Raw genomic sequence first — 20,873 nt, 5'->3', positions numbered from 1 at the left:
TCTCTGAGAATTTAAAGAGGCCATGTTTAGATCTTCCATGTATACCATTTTCTCTAATAATTTCTTCACAATGAATGAAATTGTGTTCTCTTTGCTTTATTGATTCCTTGTTTACATTGGAAAGCCTTTAACTGCCAATCAAATTATCATCTATCAAAAGGTATTTATGGAGAAGCCAAAATCTTCAGCATCGTAAGACTGTCAAGGAATCATCTTAATCTTGTACGCAAAGTATCTGCTAGTGGAATTGAGATCAGGAATATATTGAACAGAACACTCTTTCTAACAAATAAGTTACTTCCAACTTCTTCTAACACCACAGTTTCAGATCTTTTGGAAAATAGCCATGGGAAATAGAAGTCACTACACTCTAAGCAGTATGTCATCTTCAATGAAGTTCTCACTTGAAAGTGAGAATTAGTTATAAGTATTAGAAGTCAAAAACCCTGGAAAGATATTTATTCATCAATGCCATAAAAAAACAACATGGCTACCTAACCTGACCTTCTGAATAATATAAAGAATATTATTCCATTCATGCTGTTCCATGGCTAAAACCTCAGAGACAAAAAAATCCCTGAAAACGGTAGTACAGTTGTAGAAAAGAGGTGTGGATCTGAAAATCAAAACAGCTTCTAGGAACTCCACAACTTCATTGATGTGGATGTGACCTCCTTGTGGATCTACTCAGTCATCAGCAGCAACAGCCCAAGTTCTTACTGATTCAGTTTCAGGTCTCAGCATCTGCACTTTTTCAGAACACTGAGTGCAGAGTTGACACCTCTTTACTCTTTGGCACCCTTTTCCCAACAACAAGAAACAAATGGTCCAAACTTGATGTTTCTTTCTCTTCAGACAGTCTACCAGACTGAAAGTTTTCTGAGCTGAATTTTCAAAATTTAATTTCCAACATGGAAAACATTCACAGCTCAGCTTGGCTACACTCTTCATAGAAAAGATTATCCTCAAATGTTTTTTTCCAGCAGCAAGCAAATAAAAAATTCTTTATGCATACAAAAGGTTAAGACCACTTAAGCCATGTCCCTTTTGTTCCAAAAGGTGATTCTTGCCCAGGCGAAGCATCCTTGACAGACAGCTGCCAAATAGCATGTGCAGCACCGCCAGATACAATCTTTTTAGAGTAACTCTTGAGTTACTCTAAAACTCGAGTCAGGTTCCTTGTGCCAGATAGCAGAAAGACAGAACAGGCAGTGGAAGACCCCTACTGAGCCAGATACAATCTGAAATTCAAGCAAAGAAGCCATGCAACATCATGGTTCCAGCTGGCAGCTGGAACATAAACTGTGTCTTTGATAAGGCCCTCTCACTTTGAAATTCCTTTTACTAAAGGTTACTGTCTCAGGACCAGTTTTCAGCAGATCTGGAGCAGCCAGGTTGCCTTGGCCTCTCCATGCCTGGTTTGCTGAGGACAGTGACTGGATGAGAAATGTTAATAGAAGTTCAGTGAATGCAACCAGACAGTGTCTGGAAACTGTGGTACCTTTTAACACTACCTAGCTTCTTTTTAAAGGATATCCAGCTTTCAACTATTGTTAGAGTATGAATCCCTAGAAATATCTGCTCATGATAGAGGACTTTGCATACATCAGTATTCCATATAACCCTTACTGTATCCTGACGTTACAGAGCCTACCTTTCACAGTATACTTAGAATCTTTGTAATTGGCACTGGTACTGGCCGATCCACTAACCAGCTTTCCTGAGCCACTGAAATGCTTTTGCGCTATTATCCAAGTCCTCTTACCCAGAGCGTTTGGTCAGACTACTCACTGACTGATAGTATCCAGTGTTGGACAAAGACTAAGAAAGTACTACTAATCACCAATGTTACTCATCATTATAATTCATACTATTCCCTTAAAAAAAAAAGACTACTTTCTAGAGTGGAGTACTGTTTGCCCCATCTTCTTCAGATTACACAATATATGTACATTTCAAAAACCTATGAGCTAGTGAACAGCGTCTCCAAGTAAAGCTGTCACCACATGCAAAGGGAAGCTGAAATACTTCCTGACTTTTTAATGCTTTTTTTCCCTCCCTTTTTTTCAAAAGAGTTTTTTGTTAAATGCTGGAGCCCTGCATGGCTCACAAACAGCTGCTGATTGATACCTGCAGCCCAGAGAAGCCCTGGAGAATAACAGGCTGTCATGGAGCCAACAACACACAATTCACAAACTCCCAGGTCAGCTGCAAAACTCCCCAGTCTGAAAAGTGGGGAAATTAGGTGACAAAGCAGGATCCTCATAGGAAAGGCTAACACTCTCAGGGATAGGAAAGGGTTTCTGCATGCTCTTGGCAGAGAATTCCTGTTTATATCACAGGATAAAACACCAGAGTGCCATGCTCATCCTGAGCAACACAAGCCAACACATGACCTCGGGCTGGATGGAAAATGTGAACGAGCACTGGGGGTGGAAACTTCACTGTACAAGAGAAGGTAGCCCAAAAACAGAGCCTAACAGGAAAGAGAGAACCCCCTTGGCCAACAGATCTCGAGACCCCTTTTGCTACCTCCTGCTCTGGCACACTTACTTGGTCACTGAAATCCTTAACTCATCTGAGCTTGACTCCAGGCCCTCCGGCTGCTGACTTCAGAGAACTGTCCAGGCACTGCCCCACACGAGGGCTGCCTTCTAGAAAGCCTTTCCACATAGATCTCAGGCTGCACCCTGCTCCCAACATCTGACAGCCTTACTTATATAGCAAGATAATCCTCACTCAGTTTCTCTTTTGCAGCTGTAAAACACCAATATTTTCAACGCAGCTGTACACGACCTTTGTTTTCATCAGTAACCAAACTTCCTTTCTAACACTAAGACATCTATTCCTTCCATCTAGTCAACTCCATCAGTTTTCTTGAAGAGAAAAGGTATAGGGCAGACCTGGAAAACTCCAAAATATTCACAATGAGTTCAGGTTCAGGACAGCCCTGGAGAGCATGATGCAAATGAAGGAAAGGTTGCTAACCTGTCTTGTCCCTCATAAGCCTGGCTTATAGAGGAGCTTTCCATTTTTACAAAGCAGCTTTCTGTGGTGTGCCTGGTAGGGAGGATACAGAACATGCAACTCTGAGATTTCAAGTGCCTCACTGTAACCCACAGGAATAGCACAGTTCAAAGATGGGCCTGTTCAATCCCTCTGTTCTTAGGCCAGATGGACCTGCCCTAAGCTCAATGCCAGAAAGGACACTCTTCTGGGAAACTTCCCAGTGCCCTTCTCAGCTGCACCACAGTGAACTAACTCCAACAACTATGGCATGGTAGTATGGCTTTCACTCCTATTTCAATACCTGCAAAACTAAGCAATGGACAAAACTTGAGGTCCCTGTGTGAGGAAGAGCCAGGGATGGATTAAAATATTGCTTATAAATAAATAAATAGGAAAAGGGAGAAACCAGACATTCGTGGGATTCCCTGACAGCTCCATGCAGAAGGAAGGGCTGGGCTGGAAAAAACAGGGCCCCAGGTTCCTGCCAAGCTGTCTGAGGCCCGTCCTTTCCAAATAGCTCAAAGAAACAGCCAAGGCTCCCGTGTAACCCTTTCAGAACTCCTCTAGAGAGAAAGGCTGCTCTGGATATTAACCCACAGAGCACTAGCCTACTGGGCTCCCCTCATTCCTAGAAAGCAGTGAGTAGCAGAGTTGATGTCCCCCAGGAGTGCTACTGAAGTGAGAGCTATGGACGCATTAACCCTCCAAATACCACTGTGGAAAGCAAGTATTTTAATGTTGATTGGGAGGTTTAAACAAATGTAGAGAAAAGGGAAATCTGCTGGTCACTTTGCAATATGAAATATCTAGAACCTACACAGGATATTTCAAAGAGTTCTAAGATCAGAGATGGCTGGGGTGGGAGGTTATGAGTCAACTAGCGCAAGACACTAGAAGATTGCAAGTTGCTCTATACTGAATTAGATTCTTATTAGAACAGAAAACAGCATGTGACTTCAGTCACAGCCAGCAAAATCCAGTGCTGGCAGCTGAAAGCCAGAAAGGAGAGTTCACTGGTGAGGAAGAAAAGAAAGAGGAATTATATCAGCATGAACTGTCCATACATGTTGCTGAGTTTTACGTTAACTGCAATAACCAAAGAAAAATAACTGCTTATCAATGAAAACCTTGGTGTTTAGCATGGTCAGAAATGAGCAAAGTATTAGGATATGAAAGTTACGAGTTATAAAATAATGTTAAAATATTATAGTGTCATTTATATAAAATCAATGCCTTACTCCTACTTGGACTACTGTTTTCATTTCTTGTCATCTCTATAAAAAGACAGAGAGAGAATTTTTATAAGACTGGGAAGATTTCCATACAGAACTTGAAAAGAATGGGACTGTTTAGTTTAGGAGAGGCAAATAAGAAGGGAGATGATAAATCCACACGGAATAAATAGTGTAGAAAGCAATAAATTGAGTATTTCTATTTGATCTCATATAATAATGGAGCAGAGACTTTTGGTGAATTTGAAAAACAAACAATTAATAAAAGGGAACTTTTGCATAATACATATTTACCTGTGGAACTCACTGCTGCAGCTCACAAATGAGACTACAACCTTTCCAGAAAGTAAAAACATTTATGAGAGTAATGACAGCATCCACAGCTACAAAATGAAGAACAGAAAGTAGGGTGAGAACAAGTCAGCTGTTAACAGTTGGAGAGTAAAAGCAAGCTTCTTCTACAGACAGAACGTCATTGCTGTCCATCAAAAAGTTTTCTGCGCTTTCATTGAAGATATTGGCAGTAGTTACTCCAAAGCACAGGATAAGAGAATTAAACTGATCAGCAGTCCAGTCTAGGATAGCAAATCCTATGTTTAGATTAGGGGAAGGTCAGTTTGTGGAAGCAGCTGAGATGAGACAACCCAAACCCATTATCAATATTGGCTTCAGGGAATATATGAAACCCCCGTCACTTCCCTCTACCTACCACTACAGGCTGCTTGCTGGAATAATGGGAAAGATCAGCACATCTTCTCTGAAAGGAAGTCGTGCAGTCAGAGCCAGGTGCTGAAAGAGAAACCTGTCCCCCTCAAATTCCAGAGCTATTTGCAAAAACCATAACTGTCCAAGCCCAGCAGACAAATAGAAGTAATGCAGAAGTTGTGCCCCCTTCATTCGGTTGGAGCCAGTCAAAAGGAGGCCCCCAAGCTGCAGCTCAAGAGAAGCCTCCCAGAAGGAGCTGAGAGGCCACACTCGCACAAGTCAGCTTGTGCCCTGCTCTGCCCTGCCCTGAGGCCCCAGCTCTCGCCTCCAGCTCACAGCCCTGCACTGGCTCCTACACTCTCCCTGCACTCGGCCCAAACCCCCTTCGCTTCTGGAAAGGGTCCTGTGATTAATCTCACTTATTACCTCGGAAAAGTAACAGCGCAGCGGCTGCCAGCCAAGTCCGACTCAACAGTGTCTGGGGAGCCGAGGCTGCAGGGCCAGGCCTCAGACTGTCTGGGCAAGTCACAAGCTTTCCGCCTTTCCCCTCCCAGAGGCTCCAGACAGGCAGTGCCAAGGCCTAGCTGTGGGAAGCAGGGATCCTTCAAGACTGTGCCAACCCATGGTGCTGAGGCTCAGGGCGATTTCCAAGCAGGATGGAGAGTAATTGGACCTGCCATCACAAGTTTCTTTAATGTAACCAAAATATATATTAAAAAAAAAAAATTACAGGGCAAGCCACGTATTTGTAAAGTGTAAGGGAGTAATTTCTCTTCCACAGTGAGCGAGTTGTCATCAGTGACCCTGGGAGACAGGTTAAAAAAAAAAAAAAAAAGAGGTTGGCGGGGGGGAGGGGGAAGGCTGTTACAAGCACAAATATGCATGAATAGAGGAACAACATGCACAAACTAGAGACAGGATGAGCTGCAAGAACATACAGCCACCCAGGTAGCACTTCCATTTTTCACCCTCCCTCCTCAAATCTCCTCAGAACAGAAGGTAATAGATCAAGCCCCAAATTCAGGGCTCTCGGAAATGCTGCTTCTCTAGGACCACAGGCCAGAATTCAAGTGTGACAGAGCTGCCGAGGAGAAGCTGGCAAGGGATCAGTGACAGAAAATCTCTGTACCCACCCTGAATTACTCCCCCAGTACAAATAAAGAAATTTAATTAATGTAGGCCTTAATATAACAGAGGCCTACAACTGGAACAAAATCCAAGAAGGCAGGAATTCTAATCTCATGTGTCTGTCCTAATGTAAATAGCTACTCTGGCCAAAAAGGGACTTTTCTACACAAGTCTTCCTAATGCAGCACTGGTCACTGTAAGCAGCAGAATAAAAAGGGGACAGTGAACTGAGATCTTTCCCAGTTGTTTCACAACTGAAAAGAATCAAAGGCAGCAGCATCAGAATGACCTATACAAGATCTGCCTCAGGATCAAGACTCTTCTTTCCCACACCAAAAGTGAGGACAGGACAGTCTGCTACTGCTAGATATTAGAAGCAACACATTTAAAACAGGGAGGATAGACCTGAGGAAAGAGGAAAAAAACCTGTGTGGTAATTATGAAGCCTGCAGAAAACACAGTAGAGTGCACACAGACTGAGCTGAAAATCCAACTTGCCCTCTAAGAGGGAAAGGGAAAGGAGCAAGCAATGTGAGGAGGAAGGAGAAGACACATGGCTATGCTAACATGGGGCTGGACTCCCTGGTGTTGGTCTGCTGCTCCTCTGACACTTCCGTGCTGCCTAGCCAGGGAGGTGTTAAGGTCAACGCAGAGTTTGCTCAGACCAAACTAAAGGCCTATTGTGTAGCCCTCAGTGCCTGCTGCTCTCTCCCTTCTTTTCCTCCAAAGGCATCAATGCAGTGCAGTCTCTTCAGTCTCCAAGTTTGCACAGCAGCTGGACATAGGCTAACAAATAGGCTCTGGCCACTTGGCAGGCAGGGCACAGGACAGCAGAGGGACAGCCTCTGCCTCACGAGAGACTGCAAGGAGCTTGAAACAAATAATTTGGAAAAGATTATAGTCATTATTAACCCTTAAGATGCAGAACTACAAGGCAACACATATCACATAACAAATATATTTATTCTTTTAAAAATTTGTCTTTAGCTGCCAAGATGACTAGAAATTCTCTCCTCCTTACTTGTAGCTGTAAGCCCATGCGTAGTTAGCTCTTTCCCACAGTCCCTACTGCAATCTCCATGTTAAGACCACCTTGTCTTCAACATCCTCAGATGCAAAAAGCAAGACAGTCCCATCAACTGCTCCCTCTTTTATCATGGTGAGAATCACCCTGTATGTAGCACATCTCTTGATTATTCCAGCATTATTCTTCTCATAACTCTTCAGAGCTTGTCTAGTCAGGGTCTAAGCACTTTGCTAGTTTCTTATTTTAAATTCCACACCCCCAAAATTTGAAATAAAAACCGAGGAAACTGTGAGAACAGTTCCACCTTCCTTTATGTCAAAAGTAACAAGCTGCTCCTTTGATACAAAGGATCAAGGCTGGGGAACCAAAATTAGCCTGTGATAGTTGTTTGGGAAGACTTTTTGGCAAGACTCAAAGTTTCAGTGGAAATAGTGGAGAAGCCACCAGCAGAGAACAAACACTCCAAAGAGCTCAGACACTCTTCCACATTTCACAAGCCCAAAGGACATACGCAGTATGATTAGAGCAGAGGTTCTCAAACCGCAGTACATGTATCCCTAGCAGTAAATGAAACATTTCAAACCAGTATGTAGCAACGGCAGCTCCAAAATCTGTCTTTCAGAGTAGGGGAAAGTAAGGTCCTATGTATAGGAATTATTTGGCCAGAATCTGAGATTGCTGAATAAAGCAGCAGGTTCCATTTCCAGCTGTGGCAAGGGACCAACAGAAATCAGCCCTGCTCAGAAAGTAGGAATAGTGTAAGGCCAAGTATGAAAGAGAATGAAACAGGGATCCCAGCTTGTGGATGGAGAGAAGGTATAAGGTGTATGGGAGTCAGAGAGCCTGGTAAAATCCTAGTTTGCAGACAGAAGGGAGGCATGAAGCAGTGGTAGGCACTAGGCAGAGAAGGAGGGTATAAAGTACTACTATCCAGTGGAGGCTAAGGAAGGCCAGTGATCAGTAAGGGGCTCCTGGTATGGGAGACTGCAAAAGCAGCATGAGATTGTCAGGGGATGCAACACTGAGGTCCTAGTATGCAAGGTGGGGTATGCATGCGAGTGTAGTATAAACTTTTTTCTGTCTGTAATTTTTAGGATACAAATAAATATGTATTTGCTATTAGAACAGGCACAGGAAGCTAATGTTTTGGGAAATGCTGGATTTACTGCACACATACTGTTCAATCGATTTGTATGTGAGCAGTAAATACATGCAATGCACCCCAGAAGCACCCACTGTGTAAAGCTGTAACTACACAATGAATGGGCATGAAGTCTGATAACTTCAGAAAGCATCAGGCTTACCACACACACAGATATTTCCAGACACGAGGCATACAGTTTGGGGTTCCTGAAAGCCTGAGATGACAAATATCTCAGTAGAATCTGCTACTTTCCCACCCCACTCAAGTTTTTCAGGCAAGAAAAAATAAAAATGAAAACACAGTAATGAGAACTTGTTTGGAAACCTAGGCATATGGCAGCTATGTGCATACAAGCCCATGAAGTCAGGAGCAGATGCTACTGTTACCACCACTGAGAGTGACACTGGATCAAATTAAACTTAGAAACCCCTAGATCAGAAAACTGTAAAAGTCTGTTTTTATACAACTCAACCCAGATTAGACAGACTGCCAACAGAACATCATTTCTTGACGAACCTGAGCACCTTGGCTCAAATTCTGAGGAAAGAAATATTTCGTGCATGTCAAGTAGTGAGAAAAGGAGAATCCCTTGTTTCTGACTGCAGTAGCCCTCCCAAGTTGTCTGGTGTAACTTGGACTGGTGTACCCTCTGACTGATGACAGGGAAGCTTGCTTGCCTGCCTCCCCCCACCAAGTTAAATAAATCTGTCAGAATAGCCAAGGAAAAATTATGCCGAGTACTCTGGAAGACCTCTGTTGGTCTTGTCTTTATGTTAGAGAAAGATGTCATGAATAAAACAAGAAGCTAATAAAAGAGAGGTTTCAGAAAACACTGATCATTTCATTGTTGAATTTTTGCCAACACACTGCCCATAGGAATTCTAAAAGATGAACCTGAGCAAGGACATCTTGTTGTTGAATCCAAGGTACCCTCTGTAAACACAGAAATCTGTACTGATTAGAAAGATTTCTTTCTCACTAGCTTTGGTTCAAATCTTGGAGATTAAGTGACCTGCAGAGCCCAAGTTATTCTTTGAGGAGAGTTCTGCTTTTTCAAAGAACAAATGACACAGCAGCTGCATATCGCAGAGCCAGAAGCTTCTAGGAAAGTCTACCAGCCTTCCCATCAGTGATTATGCAATCATTTGTCAACCAGCACTCAGAAGTTAGTTTAGGTTCTGAATCAACAAGTTATATCTGGGAGTCCTAAATACTTTGTTAAAAATCATTTAATCATGTTTAATACCTTCAAAGTAGAGCGTGAAAGGTTGACAATCACGCCTGATGGTTAGAGCAGGAAGCTGAGATAGAACTGAAATAAGGCTCTGAGGCAGGACTGGAGTTAAAGAAGGATGGAGCAGATCTGGCATAGTGGCAATGAGCTAGGAAAGGCAATGAAGGCAGGGCCAGAGCAAATGTGGCAGCTGTATTGCTGTAGTCAAAAGTGAGCCTATGTACAACTTGGAACATCTTGCCTTCTTACAGCCCTGCAGGCTTCTCGTTTGGGGCACAGTGAAAGCCTAAACTGCCATGTGGGTGGGAACAAGACCAAACCTTATAGAAAGTGACTAAAATAAAACAAAACAAAACAATCTCAAAAGAGACAGCACCACAGACTTATAAAATAACATTTTAACATACCCAGAACTGTTCTCTTTCTCTCTATTATAAACCCAAGATCTGCTTTGCCCTTTAGACAACAGACTATTGATTTGGCAGCTCTCCTCATACAGCCAAAGGAATCCAACAAAAGAAGGAGAACTAACTTCTGTTCAGAAACATTTAGATAAATCAGTACTGGGAGAGTAGGAATTAAAGAGGCGGAAGATTTGTCAGTAAGAATAGCCTGAATCCTAAAGTTCAGAAGCATCAAAACAAAATGAGATCTTTTCAGACAAACCTCAACAGCACTAAAATGGCTTAAATTTACCACAGAGACATACAAAAGCTGTAAGGACTGAGTGTCAGAGGCAGATATTTGAATTGGATCCAATGGTTTTATTTTATTTTTTAAATCAGTGAAAGCCAAATAAGAGACCAATTGACAAAATATTCCCATTCTTGCTGAATTCTACAACTTCTGGACCAGAACCTCAGTGGAACAAAATAGGAAGTTCTTCTTCAAAGTCATCCAGCACTGAGCACAGGCTGAAGAGGGCTAACACCCATCAGATGACCCTCTAAGAACTGCTGACCTCCAATGTAACAAACCAAGTAGCAAACAAGGCATTTTCAATACAAGACAGATATATAAGTTTCAAGTCTTTCTTCAGAGAAATGCATAAGAATGCTTCACAGCCTGAGTTATCAAGCACTGTCTCAACAATTTCAAATGAAAAAAGGAATTAACTACCAGTATTCTGGCTACCTGATATAAGCAGCCATGAAGACAACAGACAATATCCTAAGACAACTCTTTCTGTCTCTTGCTCTGAGAATAAAAACAGAGTAACTCAAGCACTGCCAACCATTGCAAGCTTTTGGCCCTCTAATCTGCAGAGTACATATTCTCAGTGCTGAAAACGAAATGTTTCATGAAAGGTTTGAAGACTGAAGCTTTCACTAGCTGTGCCTAGACGCTTCTGATGTATTTTCGCATTCCTACACAAAGTAAGACTGAACTTCTTCAGACATTAAATTATGTATACAATGCTAGATGAGACACAGCCCTGGAAGTGGTTCAGAGCGGAGCTCTGGGCATTAAAGGGTGGGTTGCAGATCTACAGGTAACATACAACAGAAACAGCTTTAAAGCAACATGATAACTACAATGCCTTTTGCAAAGATCTGCAATAGAAGATTTTGACTGTGAGTAGCCTCTTTCCTGCTAAGTCTGTGAATCCACCCAGGGGTGCAGGCAGAGTTGAGAAAGGAACAGAAGCTCTAAGACAGCCTGCGCTCCACTGCGCTCTCAGGCTGCGTAGGAGGGGAAGGCAGCTTACACCTGTTGGATAGGTTCTTTATTTGGATTAGGTAATAGCTCCGCTGGCTGGGCTCCAAAAGCAAAATCACCACCTCTCTCAATAACTCGAAACCCCAGAGGCAAACATTTTGCTGGAACAGAAACAGGCCAGGAATTCATTTCTCACATTCCTCTTCTTCAGGCAAGAGGAAAAACAGCGACTGATGAAATAAGAACAATTTTACTTGAGCTTTCCAAATCCCTCTCCAATCCTCCTATTGAAGGACCCCTTTAGGAAAGGATGACCACCCAGATCACAGGCCTTCTGCACTATGTGTCTGCCTCTCTCACCTCTCTCCATTCAGGCATCAATGACAAGAACCAGTATTTTCATTTATACAGTCCTGTCTAGCCCAAACTCACGTATTGGAGAAGCTCTGCCTCATTATTTCCATTTTCAAAGGCAAAAATGAAGGCTCAGGCAAAGAAAGAAATATTTTTTACTGAAGCAACACAGGAAGAAGTCAGATATCAAGCAGTTCTGGGCTTGTGTTCAGCCTAGTCTATTGCAGCAATCTCACCTAGCTCCTAGCTTCCAAGGTCCAGAATCTTTGGGGCAAATCTTGCTGCTCTTTCAATCCCAGGAAGAATGGTTTTACTGCAGAATCACAGTCCCCTACTCAGAGTCCCATTAGTATATCACTCATGAATATAAATTCCTATGTCCTAGTTGCTTTCAAAATTAATAAAGAGCATAAGGAAACCATTCAGAAGTGAAACTTCTAGAAAACTCTGCAGTGTGTTGCTCTATGTTTAAACAATTTAAACTTAATATTCAAGGAAAAAGCATGAAAACCAGGCCTTGGTGGAGATTTTTGCAATATCATGTATAGGTTTGCACTCTATAGATATGTCTTGGCACCAGAAAGAACTCAAACTTACAGATACAGGGATAAGAAATGATCAGAAAAGTGAAACAGACATCTCCCTTTCCTTCAACATGTCCATCCATTTCCTTATTTCACCTAGATCCTGCCAGCTCTGGGAACATAGCTCTATTTCACAGGACTAGTTTCTAGGATAGTCCTGGGAAGAACTGGTACCTGGCGCTTGGACACTATCTTCTGAGCAAGAAGCCAAGCGCAAATTATGAATGAGCTCCTGAGTGCAATGAATTGCTTTCTTCACCTTTAAAATTGCTGCAGCAGCAATTTTAACTTACCTGACTGCTGAAGACACAGACCTTCTGTCAGCTAGGTGAGTGTCTGACTGAACAGCCCACAGTGGCCCTCTTCTGTTGAGTGTTGACTGGTAGCTCAGGGGGGAGGCTGTGCTCCCCTTGCTTATAGCTCCACTTGCCAAGTTCAGGTCTGTTAACTACAGCAACAAAGAAAAAGACATCAGAAAATTAAAAGCTAAGAAAAGAGTAAAAGGTATGCTGGATAGAGTACATAATAACAGCCTAGAGAAGGGAAATCTCAAGATGCAGAAAAATGTGCTAGTTACATAACACAATGAAAGAGATCACACCTATAGCCACTATGCTTGAGATGAATTCAGGTACCAACATTAAATTATAGCCCCTCCATTCACAGAAGCACAAGGGAGGAAAAAGATGAAGATGTGGTAGAAAACCTAAAGCAAGAAAGCAGCACCATGTTCTTGCCATAGGGATAGATAACAAGGATACAATGAAAAATTAACTCTTAACTGCACTAATCAAAAGCTAAATGTTCCTATTATCCTCTCCAGGCAGAGCCCAGACTGTCTGCCCAGCCACCGTAAGTTATGTCACTGAACCAGAAGACACATGTATGTGTCTTCTCTCTCCCTCACTCTATGCATATGTACACACACAACCCATCAGCATAGGTATCTGGATATAAAATTCCAAACCAAACTCTACCACACATGAAAGGAACTTCTAACCCAAACCACTCTGAAACTATTCACACAGGTAATTACACTAGTTAGCTAATGATGGCCTAAAAATCATGTTAGATGTATGTTTGTTACATCAAGTTGTAATGCTTTTAAGCATATAAAATGTATATTCCATTGTTTCCTTCTCTGAGCATTCTTCTTGTGTTGATTATCTTCTTAGAAGATCAGTCTCTGCAAGCAGACATGACCTGTTGGTTTATTGAAGACAGCCTAAACATACAAGGTAATGGTATCTACTGCAGCAGTATAAGGATTAGATTACATTTTAAAAACTGTTTTATGAAGGTTACAAAAAAAAGGTTGCAAAGTTAAGATTCCAAGTCAGACATTGCCAGAATTAAGTTTACAACTGTCTTTAATTACGCGATCACATACTGTGTTTTAGAAGCACAGAACAGACCTGGTTGTGTATCAAGATTAATGTCATACAGCAAATGACTTGTCTGTATTGCCCCTGCTAATTTCTGTGGCAACTGGAAAGTGTATAGCCAATGAGACACAGGGCACAAGCAGGAAGGAGAGTCTAACCATGAGCCCTTGCATCTGCTCCAGAACTCCAAGGTGATGCGTCTTATGTCACTTAAATGTGACTTAACTCACTTTAATTACTTAAACATAATTTGTGAATTCCCAACTTTGCAATCTTAACAGTATTCTTCTATCATAATTTGTGTGCAATTCCTCAAACTGAGATAAGTACGTACCAGCACCATTGCATGGTACCACACTCCCACCTACAGTGGTTCCATGCAGGGTTCCAAACTTCATATCCTCTGACTGAAGTCTGGCGCATGAACTAACAGTGTAACTGACAGCATAGTAAGTTGTCACCTCTTCTGTGGATTAGAACTAGAAGGCATCTAAGCATTAGGTGAAGTTCAGAAATGTTGACTTCTACTTCAAATTCCAGACAGGATTAAATTACAGTGGTTACATACTGGTTTTCTGCCCGCTTTCCCAGGAGTAACTCCTTCTGACTCCTTCTAGCTGCTCACATACCCAATCCAAGGGGTTCTAGTTTTATCCTCCCCCCTCCTGCTCCTTTTGCCAGTCTCTTTGTTCACCCAGTCCCAGAATCCGAGCTCCTCACCAAGCCATATTTACCACCCAACTATTCCCTCCATTTCTGTCCTTTAGCCCCAATGTGCCCCTCCCTAATTACATCCACATCCCAATTTCCCATCACTCTTTCCCTAGCTGTTCTTCACACCTTGGCAGAATTCAATTCAAGTTAACCAGGCTCCCAAGACAACACAGACCAGGTCCCTGAGAACACAGGAGAGCAGGTACTCAGTACTCTAGAGGTGCAAGTACAGAGAAATTCAGCTTTGCACCCTCAGTGTGGAGGGAACTTTCAGGAAGCTGAGAAGCTCTAACAGGTCTTACAAGGTATATTTCACCTGGAGCTTTTCAAGTAATACTGTGCAGTCAAATTTGGATAAAATTTTAAATTTCAAATTGCTACTCCAAAGCATAGGAGACTCAGAGCTTCAAAAGTTCTCTAGACATTAACGTGCACAGAATATGTTATAGCCAGTCTTGTTCTTGGAGTTAACAGCTCCAAGAACAGCTTGGCTGAAGCATTCTGAAAACTGTACATTAAGCACAGAAAATATCAGTCCAAATGGATGAAGTTTCAGAACATTATCAGCAATTTAAAGAAAGGTCTTCCAGTGGGATATATTGGGCAAGCTTATTAATGGAGAGTGCTACCCACCTTATATGGAAACCAACATTAAGCATCATTTTGATGCTTCTGCCTCACCCTAAAACGCTATTGTCTTCTGTAGATTACATTAATTTAAAGCATTTCTACTGCAGTAACAGAAAACCTTAAGTGTGGGTCTAACTGTGCTAGGCACTATACAAATACCTAACAATGGCAGTTTCTGGCTACAAAGAGTTAATGGTCTGAAAAACAGCAAGAATTGCAAGTGAAACAAACACAGAGGCCAATATGGTAAATGCAATAATATATATTATATATGCAATAATATAAATGCAATAATATAATTCTTAGCTTGTCAGCAACAGTGATCACAACTTTGCTAAAGCAGCCACGTGCAAAAAGGAGTCTTGATCCAATCCACTCTCCTCTTCATGCTAATACCAAGGAGCATTTAGTCTGATGAATTATCACCTCACCCCCAGTCTATTGCTGTGGTATATTTTCCTCTCTAATACTGTATTACTGTTTATTCGAAAGCTGTCTTTCTAAGAGAAGCAGGTGACCAAATAGCTCAGCATGGGTAGTAGGGATATTTCACACATTCCAGATAGACAGGTGTTTAAATTACAGCAGGATTAAATACAGGCAATGGATTCAAAGAGAGGGAGAGAACAACAGCAAGAATGTATGATTTAGCTGTAGCCAGCCCACCCAGCTGGGTGTTACTGCTTTTTATTGTGCCACGCTCTGAGACATTTCAGCTGCTATAATTAGCTTGCCAGGATGCTGCCTTGGTGGATTCCTGGGGCACCCCAAACACATCAGTGGTCAGCAGAGTGGCTTCATTTTCTAGTCACTAGTCCTCCTGAGTACTTGATGAAACTCCATTCATCTCTTCATATAGAGGTAAACATTCAGCAATAAATCAATGGTTACTTTGGCTTAAAAGAAGATAATGAATAGCACCTAGACCACAGCAGATACCAAAAGCTCCATAAAGAATAACTTCCAGCTTCAGAAATGGCAATAGGAGAAAACAAATAAAGACAACAAAAAAGACAGACCAGTGGGGCCCAAAAAGGAAGGTGGTGCAGAACAAAAACAAGAAAGTTTGTTTTCACGTTGAATTGAATTTACATGGATTCAAACTCTTCTGCCTGATAAGATCCCTGTGTTTTTCACTAGCCTTTCTTAGTGAAGGATCTTGCAATTTTTTTTCTGACACTGGCAGCGGTGGGAAACCTGCACGTGTTGCACACTTCAAGCATCCCTATTTTCAAACATCTTTCCTCATGTCCATACATTCTCTGTGGAGTCTGTGTAAAAGGTAAGACAAAGCAGACGTCAAGACTGTATACGCAGCTAATATCTCTCGTGATAGAATGATTCATAAAGTTTGTCACAATTTTGAAACTGTTGGGGACAGGAAAAAGATCGCTTAAGCTAAAAGGAACATGTTGAGTAAAGAACACAATAGGACTGTAAATCCCCGAAAGCTCTCACAGACAGAGAAGAGCCTGCTTGCTATATTTAAATTTTGTAAACTAACTCCAAGAAATAGGGAAAAACATGTAACAGCCATACTTGATTAAAAGAGCCCTGTGTTATAAAACTTAACAGCACACATATGTATTACTATGTTTTGTTCAATACAACGCTAACAAGCCAGAAGACAAATTACTGTACAATGCCAAAAATACTGTAATGGCTTTGGGGGGGTTCTGGGTTTTTTTGTTTGGTTGGTTTTTTTAAGTGTTACAAAGTAAGTTGATGTCTACAATCCACTTGTCTACTTGACAGTAGAGATACATGAGCTTAGAAGAATTAGGTCTCTAAGGTCTTGCTTTATTCAGAGGAATTTATTCCCAAATATATTTAGAGATTTAACGCAAAGCCTCAACACAGAATGGTCCACAAAAGCGCTAGGTACAAAGGCTGAGGCGTTTTTGAGCTGATTCCTCCCACCCCCCCATCTGCTTTATAACTTAACAGGAAATATGAAATATCCAAATATAAATAGGAAGAAAGAAAATTCCAGGACAAAGTTTGTTTCTAAAAAATAGCATTATATGAACAAAGAACCATTATATAGTACCTTTAAGAAATCACAAACAAGACTCAGAACAGGAGATTAATATCTTTCACATTCCAGATCTACATCACACTATCCTTTTGACACTGTTTCCCACTGTCATATTCAAGAACTGAACTCTTTTTCTAGAATAAAATATTTTATTTTCCATTTTGATCTTGTTTAGTGTCTAAAATAGGCTAAAACAACAGGCATTCTGCTTTTTCCAAGGCAGTGTAGGTTAAAAAAAAAAAAAAAAAAATCAGTAGTGCAGATCAGCCTTGAAGGATTCAGGAAAAGGTTCCCCAAAACTGGTGTGTTTCTTTTGCTAGTTTGCAGGAGTCAACCAGGGAGAATAGGGACACATCATCACTTGAAGTTGCTACCCCTCTTGGCATAGTGTGGGAAAGTGACTTAAATTTTCATTAACATCCTGAACAACAGATCCCAAGTTTCATTAGTCCATGTGTTACAACACTGAACAAGCAATGCACTACAAAAATACCTACTTTACACTTATTTGGCAGTTTTAATATTTTTCCGCCAGAGGCCAGTCATATCCTGTTGCCTACAAATTTTGTGTTGGGTGCCAGAGAGCTACAGAGTCTAAAGACCCTTTCTCATACTTGGAGCCACACTGGCATCCTCTCCAGTTCACATGCCTCAGATTTCCATTTGGATCATTTTGACTGGTGAGGAGGAAGAGGGATCCAGAAGTCCAGATGTATTTCAGAAATCAAGTAAGACTAAGAGATGGGCGAAAAGAATGCAGTCATCACAGGCCTACTTTATTGGCCAAAAAAACCTTTCAATAACTTATAATGAAAGTCTTAAAGAATAGGAGAACTAATGTCACAAAATATTTGGCACAAGATACATATGAACATCAACAGTTCATCAAGAAGCCTTTTCCTTTAAAGAGAGATTTGGACAAAGACCATTGTAAGACATACGTAAGACCATTGCTCCTCCTCTTTATGACCAGACCAGAATCTTTAGTTTCTAGTGCCTCAGACAGGATAAGGTGACACTACATCATAAGGAAACAGCAAAGAAGGAAACATTCCACTAAAAATGAGAATGTGCAAACATCTCACCATTTGTGAGACCTTCTCCTCTGTCTTTAGATTTACTTTTTCTGTGTGCTCCCAGCTTTACTCCTTCAAGACTCTTCAGTTAATCCCTAATTTTCCATTTTAATACTTACTGTTCATCCAGTAACACTATCTTTTTCAAATAGCTCCTCAACCAAAATTTGTTTCACTTATTCCAAGATCTGGCTTGTGTAGGAACTGTATTTCCACCTGCCAAACCTTCCTCAGACAAACATACCCCTGAGGCTTTTGAGATCAGTGAAATATTTATATCCCCGGGAACAAAGGGGAGCAGCTAATGACTTGCAATTCAAAAAACAGTATTTTGCTGTGTTCTTTTAATTATATTTCTCTTCCAGCATTCAGAGATAACTATGTCTAGATGCTACAACAATATAAATATTCATTTTTAATCTGTCCACTCCCCAGTCTTTGTGTTGTATTTCTTGGCTTCAACACAGAGCTCCCATGTACATCTGTGATTTAGCCCAGACCTGAATGACTTGATCTAACAGAGTGCCCAAGGTCTTCCAGTACTACTGGAGCCAGTCAGTCTGTCTTGCCTTTCTTGATGTATTGAGATGCTGGAATCCAGCAAGCCATCCCATTATGGGAAATATCATGGGATCTTAACTTGCCTGTTTGCTGAAGAGGCAAAGAAAATCCCAAACCACCAATCTCTAAGTAAATCCAGAGTCCTCATGGTCTGAGCAGTGGCACAAAATACACCTATTAAAGGGTCTTTGGAGAAACCACACAATACAAACATTTTTCCAGAGCCACCTTCTTGTGACCCAGCAAGCTGACCGTACCTCATACTAAAACAGTTTCATTTTATGCACAGACTTGAGTTTGCAGAAACAGCAAGCCAGAAGAAGGGAAGAACTGGGGCTAACAGGCTGGGAAGTGTGAAATCTGTGTGTGTACCAAGGCTGATCTGGCCAAAGGCCTGTGACATTCCTTCTTTCCTCACTGAGCTTACCAGCTTACAGGATATACATATGCATACAGAGCACAAGTGTTCCTGTCTCCAGAAAACGTTCCAGACAAAGACCTGCCAGAGACATTCCTGGGAAACCTGACAAACTTGCAAATTCCTTTGTAGTGTCTCCAGCGTATGCATCCATTTAACAATGAAAAAAGGCCCAAGTTAGTGCTGCTGCTGTGGATGGCTGAACTCTCCTTTTCCTTCTCCAGAAAAAGTCAGGCTTTCATTTCAGCACTCTGCCTGAAAACTTCCCAGTGGGAGTGATTTTGATAAGGCACAGTCCTGCCAAACGTTTGATGATCAGGGTGTAGTCTTTCCCATAACATGAGTTCTAGCTGCTCAGCCTAGCCCATTTGGTGACTCTTTGCAGATTTGCAGAGGTTGCTACACCATAACGAAATCCTCTACTCTCATTCTCTAGAGCCTCAGAGCTGCAGAAGGGGCTCTATTCCTGCACTGCAGAAACCACATCGACATTTTCTCCTCCTACAGCCTCTGCTGAGGCCAGTCATGCTATTGCTGATGCTACAAGTCAGCAGTATTAGAAGTAAATCCAATCCCGGTACGAACAGCCTGGGGGCAAGGAGAAGAGGGGGCCCTGCAGCAGTGCAAAGAACAAAGTAAAAGAGGAAAGAGAAATACCCTGCAGACTTCATCTCTTCACTTCTTGCTCCTCTTTCTGGTTATAGAAAGAGATGCCTCCTTCCCCTACAGTTCTCTTCCCCTCTATCAATGGAAGGGTAAAGCCAACCAAATCATTACATACATGAAACAAATCAGATTAAGACTCAGATAAAGTGGGTTGAGTCAAAGCAAGAGACTAATACTGAAAACAAACAAATAAACAAAAAAAACCCCACCACTCACCTCCACCAAATTTCTATAAATATTGCTGTACCTTGAGTTTCATGGTCTCTATGCAATCACCATATTACGCTGCTCAGGTCTAGAACCAAAGAAGCTGATAACCACTGGGACCTGCACAGTGTGTTTTGGTACACTGGCAGTTTTGTGGCACCTTTCCTTTACTGAGGACAATGCAGGCAAAGGTGCCAAGCTGTGCAGTTGAGACAGATGGGTAACTGAGGAGGAGCAGTGTGGGTTCGAATTATTGCTACAGCTGATGTCAAGCTGAAGCTCTTTATTTTGGGATTCCTGTGGCATACTCTCCCACAAGGTCACTCTGGGGCACTGTAAACTGCCCATCCCAGTTCTTCCTTGCTCCCTTCTCCACTAGCCTGAGGTTTAGTAAATTCATCTGCTTTCTGCTAATTTCCACTTTCTGTCCAAATGAAAAATGTAGAATGAGAAAAGTGCCCCATCCTCCTAGGGATCTGTCAGCATGTTTGTAGGAATCCTGGCTGCTGAATCCTGGGCACTGGCTGGCTATATAGTGGAGATGGAGACAGCTCGGTCTAGCCCTTGCCTGGGTGGTCTGATGTTATCCCTGTGACTAAACTCCCTGGCTAGAAGAATTGGAGCTATTCCTAATGATAGCTGGGTCCTGAAATCTCACACACTCCCTCACAGAGAGGGGCAGAGCTCCCACCAAGCTTCCCCTCCTCTTTCTCCTCATGAAGCTGGCCAATTCAACACATTCTTCTGTTCACTAGCATTAATAAGCATAAAGTACTACAGCCTGGTAGATATCAACAGCAGCCCCCCACACCAGTCAGTGATAGGGACCTCACGCAGATCCAGCATTGCAGGAGAAAATCCTCTTTTTACCTTACAGCATATTTCAGAGAAAAGTAGCATGCTATCCCCAAAGAAAAAACATATGTACCCAAGATCTAGCCACCTAAATCTCAATCTGCACACATACTGTGCGTTTTACTGTCCTCCCAGTAGAAAGTCCTGCAATACAAGCACAACAAAATACTTTATGCTAAACACATGTTAAGTATAGACTTCAGGATTAATGCTTGGTAAGAAACACAGCAGAAGAAAACAAGTCTGG

The 20,873-nt window shown here is 41.8% G+C and overlaps 1 protein-coding gene across 16 annotated transcripts in view; it reads right to left on the bottom strand.

The window, feature by feature from the left end:
• TTLL5 (tubulin tyrosine ligase like 5) overlaps positions 1 to 20,873 on the bottom strand; it is a 135,369-nt gene that overhangs the window by 44,682 nt on the left and 69,814 nt on the right. For 13 of the 16 annotated variants that reach the window (XM_026057165.1, XM_026057171.1, XM_026057172.1 and 10 more), the window contains one exon: positions 12,370 to 12,524. The exons of 1 other annotated variant lie outside the window; for it this stretch is intronic. In XM_026057165.1, coding sequence (XP_025912950.1) covers positions 12,370 to 12,524 — 155 coding nt within the window. Of the gene's footprint in view, positions 1 to 12,369; positions 12,525 to 15,099; positions 16,077 to 20,873 lie in introns of those variants that run through there. 2 more of the 16 variants (XM_026057176.1, XM_026057178.1) reach the window with 2 other exon arrangements.

This window comes from Apteryx rowi, unplaced genomic scaffold (assembly GCF_003343035.1).
Source record: "Apteryx rowi isolate R43461 unplaced genomic scaffold, aptRow1 scaffold_137, whole genome shotgun sequence".
Taxonomy (NCBI): Eukaryota; Metazoa; Chordata; class Aves; order Apterygiformes; family Apterygidae; genus Apteryx; species Apteryx rowi.
The sequence above is the reverse complement of the archived record's forward strand: the minus strand, read 5'-3'. Positions and strand labels throughout refer to the sequence as shown.